The following is a 14,250-nucleotide window of genomic DNA, read 5'->3' as shown; positions in this document are numbered from 1 at the left end:
ACATCCGCTCTTAACATTTGGACGTGGTTTTAGTCGGGGATTAGGTTTCAGATCAAATTCTGGCGCATTCAGCGAAATAGATTAGAGTCCACGACTTTACTGTTTATTAATAAGTATTTTTTTTTCTCTCGGAAAAAAAAGCTGGTAAATTTTTCCGAAGACAGCTTTAACAGCTTTGAGACTACAATGTCTAAAAGATGAACTTTAGGAAACAGCTGTGAAAAACAATTTTGAAAATAAGTTCCTGAAAGACGAGGATAAACTGACGTATCAAACTAATTTTGCAAATGGGAAACTTCTCGGAGTAGAAAAAAAAAAAAAAAAAAGATTTGAGCATACATTATGTATTGGACCAACCGAGGATGGAATCTAAAGTTGGCTTTACTTTTCTTCACTACCGTTCAAGTTACAGCAAATAATTCGACGTCGGTATCATCTAATTCTCCTATCGTAACAGCTTCGACCGTAGCTCTTGCTGTTGTTGTGGTTTTCGCCTTGTTGGGAAATACCCTCGTTTGCTTTGCATTCTATCACTCGACCAACCTCAGATGTGTTACAAACATATTCATTGTGTCATTAGCCATCACAGACATCCTTGTGGCTTCCGTTTCAATTCCGATCTGGCTTGTTATTCAGAACACGGATTGTATCAAAACAATGCAGGCCTGCGATCCGATTCTCATCTCGTTTTGGAGGTGCTTGGACATCCTGTTTTCCACCGCTTCGATCATGAACTTGTGCGCCATAAGCTGTGATAGGTACATAGCTATCACTTCACCTCTAAGGTACTCACAGATCCTCACCAAAACCCGCGCGATCATCGCCTTGATTGGCCTGTGGTCATATTCAGCAACCATTGCTGCTATCAACATACACGGCGGGATTTACTACCCTGTACTGGTGTTTGTGGTGTCTTTCCTTCTTCCTCTCTCCGTAATGGTATACACCTACTCACGCATATTTCTTGCCGCCCTTCGCCAAGCGCGCCGAATTCAACCTCTCCGGCAAGCGTTCTATTTCAAGCGGGAGATCAAGGCGGCAAAAACGCTGGCGATTGTCATGGGTGCGTTTATAGTCTGTTGGGCGCCGTTTTTCATCATGAATATCTTGGTTACGTTTTTAAAGTTTTATGTCCCGCTGGTAGCGACTTTCGCAATCAAACTGCTTCATTATGGAAACTCCGCTCTAAATCCTGTCATTTACTCAAGCTCCAATCGAGATTTTCGACACAAAATTTTGCGAGTCCTCCCTTGCAAATGCGGGCAAATTCAAAGCAATCTAAGCGAAGCTGTGGTCCAATTCTGGAGCACGAGTTTCCGAAGTACGTTCGGTGCAAGTTCTACAATTCGAAACGAAAGTTCTATGGAAAGAAATAATAACATTGACGACGAAATCACTAGTCGAACGAAAACAAAAGTTGAAAACGGTTTTTGCGAAAGACCAACTCAATAGATCGACTGTGGATTGAAAACAAACAAGCGGGCTTTCTAAGAGCTGTAGATACAGGGATGTGGTGTAGTCTATGAGGAGCATGTATGACACATTTATGTTAACTGCTTCATAACTCTGTTTTTAGGCAATTATCTGAAATAGCCCAATTTGTATTAAACACTGTTCGATATTCCTTCTAAACTGCACTTTTATTTCGGTCTAGTCTGGCCTCATTATATCATCAGGTGATAACAAGATTATTGAAAGCCTCCGATCTGAGTTGTCATGGAAACATTTATGGAAACTGATGACATTTTTGATAACTTGATATTGTTTTACATGACACGATATCTTTCTTAAATGATTTCCCGAATGACAATGTAAATGGTTTCTAACGCTTTGGAACGGTGTAATCAAGTCATGTCAAAATGAAAATTCGCGAGCGTTACAACGTAGAAACCCTAAAAATTGATTACTTCTGCGTTGTAGTAGAAGCTGTTCGCTTTACTGGCCAAGTATTAAAGACCATTTATCACTAGCTATTGTAAATAGTAGTGATATAGGTAATCCTAAGGAATAGTTAACAAGAAAGAATTAGATTTGCCTTTTTCGGAGATTAACATAAAGGAGAAAGAAAATGACCACAATCTTCCGTTACTAATAAAATTTTGTCAATTTAATTAAAAAAAAATATATTGATAACCAGGCCTGGGCAACAATCTGTGGGCATTTGTCGAGTAAGAATCCAGTCATTATTAGGGGGTAGGGGGTAGGGGGTAGGGGGTAGGGGGTAGGGGGGGTCGGAGGACTTATGGAGGATCACATGGTTTTCAGGGGGAACGAGGCGGGGTCTGACGAAATATGATATATGATGGGTTGTAAGTGGAGGATTTGGACCTGTTTGTGTCTCTCTACTCAAGGGAGAAAGAGAGGTATAATAATAAAGAGGAAGCTGACAGTTAACTTTGCTTGTGTTTATTTCTTATACAGTGTTTTGATCAAAACTAGTTGTTATTCAAATTGTGGAAAACGTCTGCGACAGCTTCATCTAGCCAAAGATACGCTCCTTGTGAAGAAATCGGTGAAAATGACCTGATTGTAAAAAAAAAAAAAGGGAAAATAACTGGTTAGTGTGTTTCAATGAAAGAAAATTAAGCATTTTGGAGACTAGTCATTAAATTTTTTTGGGGGGGGAGGTCAAATGGTTTTCGTAGGGAACCGAAGAAAGATTAGACTTCGCAAGGAGAGTTAAGGGGGGGTAAAATAGACAATTGACTGCCCGTGAGGAGGGATCATTAAAATGTTACAAAGCCTTAAGGGGAGATCAGGAAAATTTGCTGTGAATCAACTAAAATTCTCTGAAACCCCCCCCCCCCTCCTTCCGCCTTGTAGGCGATAAATGATAACCGGTTTCTTAATGAACTTAAGTTATTATAATCAGAGTGCTAACTTTATGGCGTCCTTTTCATCAATTATTAGTGTCTCAATGAGGTAAATTTAGTCGTTGGGCATAAAAATTGACAAATCTTGCCCACTAGTTGAAATAAAAGTCAACTTTAAAAATAACTTTGGTAACAACAATGGAAAGATATTAACCGTTGGCCTTAAATTGGCTAAAATTCTAACCGTTAACCGTAAAGGCAATAACCCCATTGAAACCCCCTTATGATAGAAAGATCAAAGAGTGAACAGCACTTAGGATGAACGGGATAAAAAAGAAGAATACCTAGCTAAAGAAAAGAAAAAACTAAACTTGCACTTAATGAAATGGGAAAAACTTTTACAATCACTCAGTTGAAACAACTTTACCTTGGGTAGCCTTATACTAATATTTTTGTTTATTTATCTATTTATTTACTGACCTTATACAATTTTATTTACTTTATACTGCTGTAATTTTCTTCTTCTTTTTTTAATGTAAAACGGAAAAACACAATAAAATATAAAAAAAAATTTAAAAAATTAAAAAAAAAAAAAAAAAAAAGGAACCACATTGGTAAGGATATCCCATTTTGAACACCTGCAGCGTTGTTTCCTTCTTCTAAAATACAAAGAAGGATATCTGAATTTTCCTGAAACAGTCCAGTTTATAAATTTTCTTGGATGAAGAACATGACTTAGATTAAACGTTCAAAGTTCTAAGTATCCCTCAGGCTCTTTCTGCCTCACTCATTGTCTCACTCACCTTCTTACCACAGAACACTGTACACATAGTTTGTTCTTTGTTTTCCCACTCCACTCCAGCAGGATGTGCTCGATCCATGCTTCGTGTAAGTTGTATCATCTTTATCCACCCAGCATTCACCGTAAAACTGCACGGCAAAATACTTCTTCCCATCTTTCTTTGCGGCCTGGTAGCAAAGATCGACTTTGATAAAGAAGAAGAAGAAATTTGGTAATTCCTTATTTCTTCGTGTGAGGTAGTTTCGTCATTAGCTCTTTTGATACGTTCTTCTTTAGCCACTTATACGTTCTCCGATGCCCCAGGGGCTATCAATAACTTTTTTATAATTAGAGGGAAGCTAATCTCGAGCGGGTCGAAAGTATACTGAAACCAAACCAACCGCTAGCAAACTTAGTTTGAATATACGAAGACTTTTGTGTTTGCAAAAGGTCTTCTTATTATATTGTGTTCTTAAGATGGACTCTTAACCCTCAGTGTTCCTCTTCCCATCCAAGGAGGAGTGTTAGTGAGCTCCAGAGAACCTAAAAGAATGCTGGGGGGGGGGGGGGGGGCAAGAGAAAGGCAGACTTTACTTTAAGGTTTTTTTAACAAAATATATAAAGGTAACGCCATGAATAAACCCGATTTTTTCATTGAAATTGCTTGTATTTCTTGCACTGTCCTGTGCTTGGCGGTGATTTCTGGCAAGTTTGTACTAACCCAGTCACACAACACTGATTCGTTGACTCCCAAATGTATCTGCTAGGGTTTTAACTGGGCGACACTAAAAACATTTAAAACTATCAACTACTCCACGTGAACTGCACAATTTTATTATACTTACCAGTTTTACCGATGTTAAACCAATCAATCTGGGATCGCAGGTTCACTAGCAACTTTTCCATTGCTCGGTCACGTGTATTATCCTTCCAACATCCCAGGTCCGACCAAGGTGCAAACTTGTACACAAAATTTGCCCAGTGCATCCCAACGCCTTAACGAGATAAAATGAAAATGAAAAAAAATTATTCAGAGGTGATTAATTCGCGATATGGCTCTCCGTTTACTTCCTCCAGGCTCCTATTAGGAACCAGTCATTATTCATCGTCTGGAGAGTGGGGGTTGGGAGATTTTTAGGGCCGGGGTATCACACTGGTTTTCAGTGGGATCGGAGGTGGGAGTCAGTCGTCTCAAACAGAGTTTAAAAATGGACTATAGAAACAAAATTGACTGCCGATGAAGAGAGATCATTAGAATACTACAGAGCCTCATTAAAGGACCGGTTACATTTTATTGTGACACAATCAAAAACCCCCATCCCCTACCCTCCCTGGAGATGACTAAATTTACTTCGAGCTGCTATTATGTAGGAAGGAAAGGAACGCATTTGGTGGTATATTAACAGAATGGCTCTTAATCCACAGTCTCAAGCTCAAGTCATTTTTTGAGGTCGAAAAATCTGTTACCTTGAATTAAATTTTGGTAGTTAAAGCGCAAAAGGCCCTAGTTTGACCCTACACGCCTCACGGGCTTGTGTCTGGTAATGAAAACTCTTTGAATGAGTGGAAAAGAGAACTTGTGTTGAACCATTGTGAACTTTGCTTTAAGACACGGCCTTAACACCTTGACATCTAAGAGTTACTAGCTGCTGATGTACTTTCCCCCTTCAATTTCAACCCTGAATCATAGATCAAGGTTAGGAGAATAAAGTAAATGATCACCAACTAAAGAAGCTCTTGATTGTTAAACAAATTCTCCCTATCAGCACCTAAGGAAACGTATAGAGAACAGTTTGGAGAATTTTCATTCTGATGTTAGGGTATAAAGGGTTAAACGTGGCACTAACCACATGGATAAATCGTTCACTCTGAATTCGTCCATGAAGACATTTTTGACGTAAAACTATTCCAGACTAAATGTTTCTTCTGGGGTAGGAGCTCTCAGGCGAGAAACCCCTCTAGGCCAAGTGGAAAAAGCCTTGACGTAGAAATATTTTTGAATACCTACCTTCGATACAGTTCTGTTTGCTCTGTAGTTGTCCAACCTCTCCATGCATATCGTATCGTGTCTCGGCTTCTTCATCACTCCAGCATTCTCCGTAAAATTGGATTCCAAAATATCTGAAGAAATAAACCGAGCTGCAGCAGGCAAATTAAACTTTTACCGCCCTCCTCGCCTCTAACTGCTACATATTACCTTGTAAACTTGTGATAAGTTTCGATAATTTTTTAGTTGATCAAGATAACAACTTCTACTTGATAGGTTTGAAAATTCTCTTTACTTATTTGTTGGGTAATGTATTGGTATCATAGGGAGACGTTACATGTTAATCACTTGCGGGAGTTAAAAGGTTAACTGAGGATGATGAACTACGGTAAGAGAGGGCCCTGGTTTAAGCGAAAGCTGGCGCGACTGCAAGAACACAAATGGACATCGCAACTTTCCATTTCAGTACGAGGTGGGAAAAAAGAATCCCGTGGTAAGATTGATTCTCACTTAGGTTGATTAGTAACTCTCTCGGTTGTTCATTCTGAGGAGTTACGATTCTCGCTGTCGTTTTCAAAAAGCACTCCTCTCAAACAAACAAAAAAAATCTTGATGCAAGTTTAACTCAAACTAAAACAGGAGTGACAAAGATGTATTCAAATGGATATCGCGTTGAAGATCAACTCTTGTTAGTAAACTTTTATGTTATTAAAGTTGTTGTGACTCAGCGAACGTTCCCCCTTTAAAATGCTTTATATTTCTCCCATTGATCAGTTAAGGCGATATGGTGTGACATCAAAATGGAAACCTTTGACTTATGATATCACTCTAGGAACCAACCAACCAACCAACCAACCATAGGATGGCCGTAATCTTAAATCCACGAAGCTGATTGGCTAATCACGCGTTCAAAAGCGGTCAAGCTTTTTAAACAAATGAACCACGGTCCGGAATTTTTTCCGCGTCATTGTGGCAAGGCGGATCCGCTCATTCGGACCTCCCGCTCGGAAAATAACAAAAATGAATTGATTGATTATTCCAGTAAACTGTTTTTCTAGTTTATGCATTGATATTGTAAGGAGAAGTTAATATTAACCACTTCTCAGAATTGAAGAATTAATACCGGAATCCTCGTTTCCAGGCTTTTTCGGCACACTTGGTAACCATGTTTCTTAGGTTATACCAATCGATTTCCTTTCGTAGATAGGCGTACAGAGTTCGGAGGGCTCGATTAGTTTTACTGTCTTTATAACAGCCAACCTCAATCAAACGCGGAAGACCTGAAAAGTGAGTACAAAGGAATCATTAATAAGATTTTAAGGATACTACGTTAGTTTAGTAATCAACAAAGGAGACATTTTGCGTAGTCTGTTCGTCCAGTCCCGAGAAGGACTGTTGCGGTAGTAGCAACTGAAGTTTTTACAACCTAAGCGGGTAATCAGAGTCAGAACGAGGGTAAGTGCAAAGTCTTTAATATGCAAGTGCTTTGTCATTGTCATGCAAATAAATCTTATTTAAACATTTAAGACTTCGCTCCTAGCCTCATTTTGAGGATGAGGATCCTTAAAATTCCCAATTGGCTATTGACTGAGCGGAAGAAATGAACTGCTGACTGCATTCAGTATTCACCCATGAACATTGGAAATAAGTCTTAAATTAATACAAGATTTTCATACGCGAGTGGTTGTTACTTGAAAAGACCCCCTCAGCTTACTCTATGGACGCGTTGCTTACCTACATTTCCTTCTCACCTTTTTGCAAACACTTTACACCTGCGTCGTTACCATGGGTACAACTACCAACATTTCCCCACCCAGAGTGAGGGCAGCTTAGCAGAGAACTCTCTCCTCCTGAGCACTGCACATTGCTAAGCCATACGGGACCTTGACCTTGACCATATTTGGCTTTCTTTGTCTCTTGGATCGCTTTGACCAGTCCCAGTTCATTGCATACAACGAAGGCGTCTTTGATGTCCCAGGCTTTGTCGCACACCGTACCCCATTGGTTGTCACGGTAAACTTCCACTCGTCCTGTGCCATTTTCTTTGGGAAGGTTGTCGGGAAAGTTTAAGCGGATGGTATTGCCTGTAAACGCAAAATCGTTTATCTGTGAAATTATGAAAGTATCCTTGCAGTCATTTAAGCGATTAAATTACTAAAGGAGAAAAAAATGTTCTTCAACCAGGGAATTTTGCATTAAGACTGTTTAATTACGAGGTTGTTCTCAATATGGTTAAAAAATCACAGCAGAGAAAGGAGATATAAAATAATAAAGATACTATCCAGGGTGGTTTTTGAACCTTTTTCGTCGGAGTAATTACTGAGTCCATTCATGCATTTTTTTTTATGAATTTTTGTGTTCAAGAGAAAATAATGGGGCTATTATTATCTCTTGATGTGTCATAGAGTGGCACATAACGTCTCGAGGGAGGGGGGTTGGTTTAAGGTGGTGTGAGTTACCCTGCTTAGGGAAGAAGTAAGGTAAAGGAGTTGAGATGGAGAAAGGAGAACATTTCATCATACGTACTTTTCTCGTTCGTGATAGCCCTCTTGGACCGTACAACCGCTGACCTGACTAGCCCGTCATTTTGTGCTTCTTTCCCCAGCAGAGGATCTGTGAACAAGTAAAAATTTCTGATAGAGTTCACTTTGTTTTGAATATCAATATCGATAAGAGTAATCGCAGTTTTCAGAGGGCATTCGAAATTCTTGTTAATTTTTAATGAAATATAGAGGTATGAGTGTAGCAAATGCCTGAATAAGAACATGAGTGATAAGTTGATGATGATGACAAGCTGATAAATTACATCCCAAAATAGCCGCCGCATCACTATCAAATAGCTCACGTTGGAGAGTCTGCTCTAATGAAAAGCTTATGCTCCAAATCCACGATGGCTGTATGTCCACTTTCGCGCTTAGTCTCAGCTGATATTTAGCTAAATGTTTCTCACGTCCGCTGATGCCAAGCTACAGGTCTCATGGAAGCGAATAACTTGTATGATTTACATTGATGATATAAGAATCATGAATATTGTTATTATTGTTGTTGCCGTCTGCCACAACTGAGCAAAAGGGCCAAGAAAAGCAAATAACTCACACGAATGGTGTCTGATCTTCAAATGCTCCTTATTCAGGTTTTTAAAAAATTTTTTTTTTGTAGTTTCTTCTAAAGAAAACACGAAAATGTGTTAATTAGCAATTTCACAGACGATCGCTTTTGGCATGAAGGACAGTTCCTTCGTTGAAAAAACCACTGCAATAAACAATTCGCTTTAATTACTTTTTTTCCCTACAGCTGGAGGATATTTTCCCGACGTGTAAAGACTGTTGAAATCAGCATGCCTGCCGCTATCGGCAAACCAAAGCCGGCGGCTCCTTTCGACGGAAGTCACGTGACTCTCGTTGTGCTTCATTGCGTCACACTTTCCAAAAGTTAAGCACCTATTAACGCTTCGATGGTAGATAATATTATAATGTAACTACTGATATATGAACATAAAGAGGCGAGTTGACGGTGAAGGAGACTTTCAAGAGAGATAATCCGGCAGGGAATTACAGCGTCCGTCGTCGAGGAAATAATTTTCCCTATACAGAATGGCGGACAGTGATCCGGAGAGATACGAGTCGACCATCCAAACTACACTCCTTGCCACGCTTCTCTTCGTCCTCGTATTTGGTAACTCTGTTATCTGTATGCTTGTTTGGAAGTACAAAAACTTGCGCACCTACGCTAATTTTCTCGTCGTCGAGATGGCGCTGGTCGATTTTTTCAACGGTGTCATTAACATTCCGATGTTTATTTGTTACCAGGTATATCCTTCTCCCTTTCTGACGGGTCGGACTCTGGCGATAGTTTGTCTGTTTTTACGAAGAGGTTTTCTACTTCAAAATGCGCTCTCAGTTTCTACTATATTTCTTGATCGTTATTTCGTTCTCGCGTACGGTCTGAGGTACACTTCATGGAAAAGCAGAAAAAAGCTTTTTATGATAATAGCTTTAAAATGGATGACAGGTATAGTGATAGTTGGGGGAATCATTCTGTTTCATACAGATTTTGAAGACATAGGTGACGCCCCAATTGCCAAGTACATTTCCCAATACGAAGACAGGGGGATTTTGCCATTTCCAAGAATAATTTTACCAATGTTTCTGTTTTTTTTTTGTACTGTTTTATATCTGAGTTCGAGAGAAATTAAGAAAAACATTAACTTTAAGAAGGGCTTGAAAGGGTACGAAACAAAACGTTTTCAAGATCTGAAAGCGCTGAAAACAGTTCAGTATATTATCCTTTGCTACGCAGTTTGTTTTTTACCCGATATAACACGAAGTGTTTTACTGCTGACAACTTTTCAAGCGGTTGAGCATTGGCTTGTGTTTAGTGCGTTTTTCTTCCTGGTCCTAACAAGTGCAGTTAACGTTGTTATCTATTACATTCGGACGGAACGATTCCGCCGTGCTTTCATGCTATTTGTCACCAACCCTGTGAAGAAAAACGAGGTTTTTGAGCTGAAAACGTATGAAAGGGTTATTCCAAAGATTGTTCAAGAAGCGAAGATGATAGAAGAGCTAGAGATTCCAACGGATAGGTCAGCAGAAACTCCCGGCGCTCAGAACAAGGAGGATTGTCCCACGACAACAGACTCTAAATCCAGAGAAACCGAAGAGTTTAGTATATTTGACGAAGATCTTCAGTGCTGGGACACTAAACTGTGATATTGCAAGAAAAAACTCTCTTTGCGAACTTAAATGGAACTGGTGGACATTTTAAGACGAAACAAAAGCCCCTTTAACTTAAGCGGAAAATAACAATTAACATGCCCCTTTTTAAAATATTATCGAGTGAAAGAAGAAAGAAAAAGAAGTAGAACGGTAAAAATGAGTTATTCACCCACATTGAAATCATAGAAAAACGTTTTGCAAATTAAAGCGAGGGGCGCTTTTAAAAAACTCTAACAGCAGACCACTACCTATTCGTGTTGTAAGATGTTTTATTTTCATTTCATTATACAATATCTGATGTTTGAGAAAAATACAATACCGAAAGTTTCACGAGAAATTCGAAGTTAAGAATCACTAATTAGTCAAATAATATATTGTTATTACAATTTCGTTAGGTTATCAGTCAATTTTGATTTATGTACATACGACATACGAGTAAAAAAAGCCGAGTGTATACTGAACATAGAAGCCTGTTCATTTTTAAATGAAAACAACAGTCTTGAAACTACGATGTTAGTAGTCTCTCCTTTATTCTGATGGATGGAAATTTAAAAAAAGAATTAAGCTTGTTTTTTTCTTCTTTAAAGTCGTTTAGGTCCTGAAGGAAACATGATGAACACGAAGTGCAATAACCTGTATGTTTCCAAAGGCGTTTCACAGTTGTTTTTGGCCATTTTTGTATCATCTGTTGCCATTGTTTAGTAAACACCGTTTAACGTGGTGGAATACTCTGAGTATTTCATTTACTTACACTTAGGATCAAGAAATTCAAAATTTTGTGACCATATCTGAAGAAAATCCTCTATGTCACTATTGCTCACAGAATACAAACAGTTACACAGATTCAGGAAACGAAAGGGAAATACTGGAAGGATAAAAAAATGAAAAGATAGAGATCAAATGGCAATCCGACACGAGCCTGCAGTGACATATGGCTTCTGTTTTGGCAAAAATATCTGTCATTGTTGTTTTTAGTTATCAACAGATCAGATGGATTATTAGGAGGAATAATTATTATTGTTTATCGGGGGGGGGGGAGGGTCACAGTGCTTTGAGGGAGACCGGAGGGTGAATCAGTCTTCGCTAACAGAGTATGAAAGGGGACTATAAAACATTTGACAGGCAGTTAGAGGAGATCATTAGAATATTACAAAGCCCTAGGGGGTCAGAAGACATTAACTGTGACTCCCCCGACGACAGATAAAGACCGGTCCATAAGTATTCGAATATCTTAAATAACTATTTTCCCATGTGCACACAAAGCCTCTATTTTCGCAAAAGATCAATAATGCTACGCACTGAATTAATTTTTATTTCGAGGTGGTTTGTTTTCTCATGAGTCAAAAGCAAACGGACCGCCACCTCTTTGAAAGACCGTGAATTTACTGTTTCACTGAGCATCATGGAGCTGACTGTGGCAGCACGTGGCCGCTAAAGCCAGACTGTAGAGCGATGCGTGGCAAAGAAACGAAACGACAAAGAATGTACTGAGATGAAATGAAATCATGATGAAATGCAGTGGAGTGTGGTAAAATGCTGTAAAGTGGAGTAGAATAAGTAAAGATGGACTAATGTCGTAATTATATTGAAATAAGAGGCGGATATTGGCCTGGTTATCTGGACTGAATATCAACACTAATTGGAAATAAATGATGATTTCACAATATTATCTCAATGATATTACACTAAGGTGTTATGGGTGGGTTGCGTTTGTCTTTGGTCCCCGCCCTTCCACTGAGTTTTTTCTTCAGGTTCTTTGGTATTTATCCCTCCACAAAAGACCAACACTCCAAATTTTAAGTCGTCCTTGGAAAGTGATAGATGAGTCAGCTCTAAGAGGTACCACCGCTAAAACCTTATTTATTTAACCATTTCCTAATCTGATTTTTAGTATTGCGTGCTGTAAAACATCCAAGCTATCGATGGGAAGGTTTGGGAAGGGAGATAAGGAAAGGAAAGCTGCGGATAGATTCAGCTCAAGCGTATGACGCAAGGGTCAAAATTGCATCGTGGTATAGGGTTATTGACCGCACGTCGAGGTTACCAAGTTCTTCCTGAAGGGTGCGCAAACGGTGGAGTGTGAAACGCCAGAAAGTAAGTGCCGCCTTTTCTTGTCATTTTTAGCTTGGGGAAAGAGATGAACTTAAGTCTAGGTCCTTAAAGTTTTGATTTGGCCAAAGTTGCTGAAAGATAATACTACAATTGAAGGAGCCACACTCTGAGTTAAACATCATATCTTTGATCATATAAAATCTGTTACTTTTCCTCACCGTAAGGTAGCTTAAGCAGTGCCTCCTGGCGGTCGATCTCTAGCTGTTTCAACGAGTTGAAGAAAACCTCTTGACCGGCTATGTAGTCTGAAAGAATAGCGCAATAATGTTAGATACATACAATTGTTAAGCCTGTCAGTTTTAACCCTTGCATTTCGCGATCTCATCGATATATAAAATCCCAATAAGAAAAGGCACTTTGGACTGACCTATTGCATAAAGCAACAAGAAATGTTTAAAATACAAAAGAGATGTTAATAAATTCTGAAGATAATTTTTTTATTCAAAAGGTTGAAAAGATGTTAGTTGAAAATTTATAGACGCGGGCTCTCTGTAAGAATGGCACTACAAAATTCACAAGAGCAGGGAAAACAAGTTTGGAACACCAAATGCAAAATCAGTGTCAGTGGTCAGTTAAACTGAGCCCTTGCAACACTATTCAGTAATACTTTAACACAAAATCCCACACATCACTGATTATTTCATAAGATGAATTTTTTGTCATTATTTTTATTTTAATGTTTGAGTTTGTTTCGAGGCTCGCATCAACAGGGTCAGTAACTACTGACACAAATTGTGGTGATATTTATCACTGATTCTTTCAATTTTGCGACTTCGATTTGAACGAGACCATGCAATGAGCCCCGTCAATTTTTATTTACTATGGATTACACCTGGAGTAAATTCAAATATACCCATCAGAAACACATAAAAAATTCACTGGTGATAAAGAGATAACTTTTGCGTTTTCGCGCTATATATCGAAGTAATACTTATTGTGTTAATTACAGGCGTGCATTATAATCTTTTTTTCGTTTTTGATTCCACGTTAATCTTTGTGCTTTGGTGAAACAGTCTTGATAAAAGTGAAAACATGAATGTGAAGTTAACCCAACCGAAATATACGTCTAATAGATGATTTGGTTTTATCAACTGAGTTGATAATGTAAATTGCCCACTGTCGGCTGAGTGAAAGACAAAGGGTTTACGCTCGCAAGATAAACCTTAGAAGCTCTTTTTAGTGGCCAATTTACATTATCAACTTAGTTGATGAAACCGAATGATCTTGTGATACTCCCGCACCGACGCAGCACCACAGTTTCTTTAGCATGGATCAGCAGTCACGTGCGAATAGCGTACACGAACGAGACAAGAACAAAATTTAGTCTTTGTAGATGATAAAGAGATTAGATTGAAGGTTTAGCAGGAATTCGCAACTGAACCTTCTTTTACAACCTTTTAGCCTATACTATCAAACTACGAATAAAAAAAGTTTTTTGATAGATAGAACAAGATTGTTGGTCCTTACCTGAAATTCCTTCATGACACAGCATCAAAAAAATTGAGATTGAAAGGAGTTTCATAGTTTTGTATATGTGCACCCAAGAAATTTTCCAAAACACAGTACAAAATGTAATGTTTCGCCGAGACCGCTATTCCTAAACTGAACAAACAAATGCGCGTAGTGTCTTTGACGATGATTGATTGATCAGAATTTGCTTAATTTTTTCCTCATTGTATTAAGTTTTTCATATTTTCTTATGTTAGCAATTGCATGACAGAAATTCACCATGTCAAACATAGATCAAATTAAGTAAACAATTTTCTCTGATTCCGGAGATAATAGAAGGCAATTTTTAGTTCGCGTAAAAGTTAAATTGTATTTGTGTTTACTTCTTTC

General features: G+C 38.6%; 2 protein-coding genes across 2 annotated transcripts; one reads left to right on the top strand and one right to left on the bottom strand.

The window, feature by feature from the left end:
- The first annotated feature begins 330 nt into the window (after positions 1 to 330).
- LOC131797569 (histamine H2 receptor-like) lies at positions 331 to 2,166 on the top strand. Its single transcript, XM_059115200.2, has one exon. The coding sequence runs from the start codon at positions 343 to 345 to the stop codon at positions 1,450 to 1,452; it is 1,110 nt and encodes a 369-aa protein (XP_058971183.2). The 5' UTR covers positions 331 to 342; the 3' UTR covers positions 1,453 to 2,166.
- Positions 2,167 to 2,390: 224 nt separating this feature from the next.
- Positions 2,391 to 14,017, bottom strand: LOC131797587 (uncharacterized). Its single transcript, XM_059115222.2, has 9 exons — positions 13,879 to 14,017; positions 12,570 to 12,656; positions 8,108 to 8,194; positions 7,333 to 7,665; positions 6,705 to 6,861; positions 5,603 to 5,715; positions 4,440 to 4,589; positions 3,617 to 3,799; positions 2,391 to 2,523 (listed from the first exon to the last, which is right to left on the bottom strand). The coding sequence occupies exons 1-8, from the start codon at positions 13,931 to 13,933 to the stop codon at positions 3,621 to 3,623; spliced, it is 1,161 nt and encodes a 386-aa protein (XP_058971205.2). The 5' UTR covers positions 13,934 to 14,017; the 3' UTR covers positions 2,391 to 2,523; positions 3,617 to 3,620.
- Between the last annotated feature and the right edge of the window lie 233 nt (positions 14,018 to 14,250).

Source organism: Pocillopora verrucosa, chromosome 6 (assembly GCF_036669915.1).
Source record: "Pocillopora verrucosa isolate sample1 chromosome 6, ASM3666991v2, whole genome shotgun sequence".
In the NCBI taxonomy this organism is placed as follows: domain Eukaryota; kingdom Metazoa; phylum Cnidaria; class Anthozoa; order Scleractinia; family Pocilloporidae; genus Pocillopora; species Pocillopora verrucosa.
The sequence above is the reverse complement of the archived record's forward strand: the minus strand, read 5'-3'. Positions and strand labels throughout refer to the sequence as shown.

What these genes read in the sequence shown, in the direction of transcription:
- LOC131797569 (XM_059115200.2), top strand. Translation starts at nt 343, where the DNA reads ATGTATTGGACCAACCGAGGATGGAATCTAAAGTTGGCTTTACTTTTC.
- LOC131797587 (XM_059115222.2), bottom strand. Translation starts at nt 13,933, where the DNA reads ATGAAACTCCTTTCAATCTCAATTTTTTTGATGCTGTGTCATGAAGGA. An exon ending in GCCTGGAAACGAGGATTCCG is followed by an intron (nt 5,716 to 6,704) that starts GTATTAATTCTT and finishes TTATTTCTTCAG; the next exon opens with ATATTTTGGAATCCAATTTT. An exon ending in CAAACAGAACTGTATCGAAG is followed by an intron (nt 4,590 to 5,602) that starts GTAGGTATTCAA and finishes TATCTCGTTAAG; the next exon opens with GCGTTGGGATGCACTGGGCA.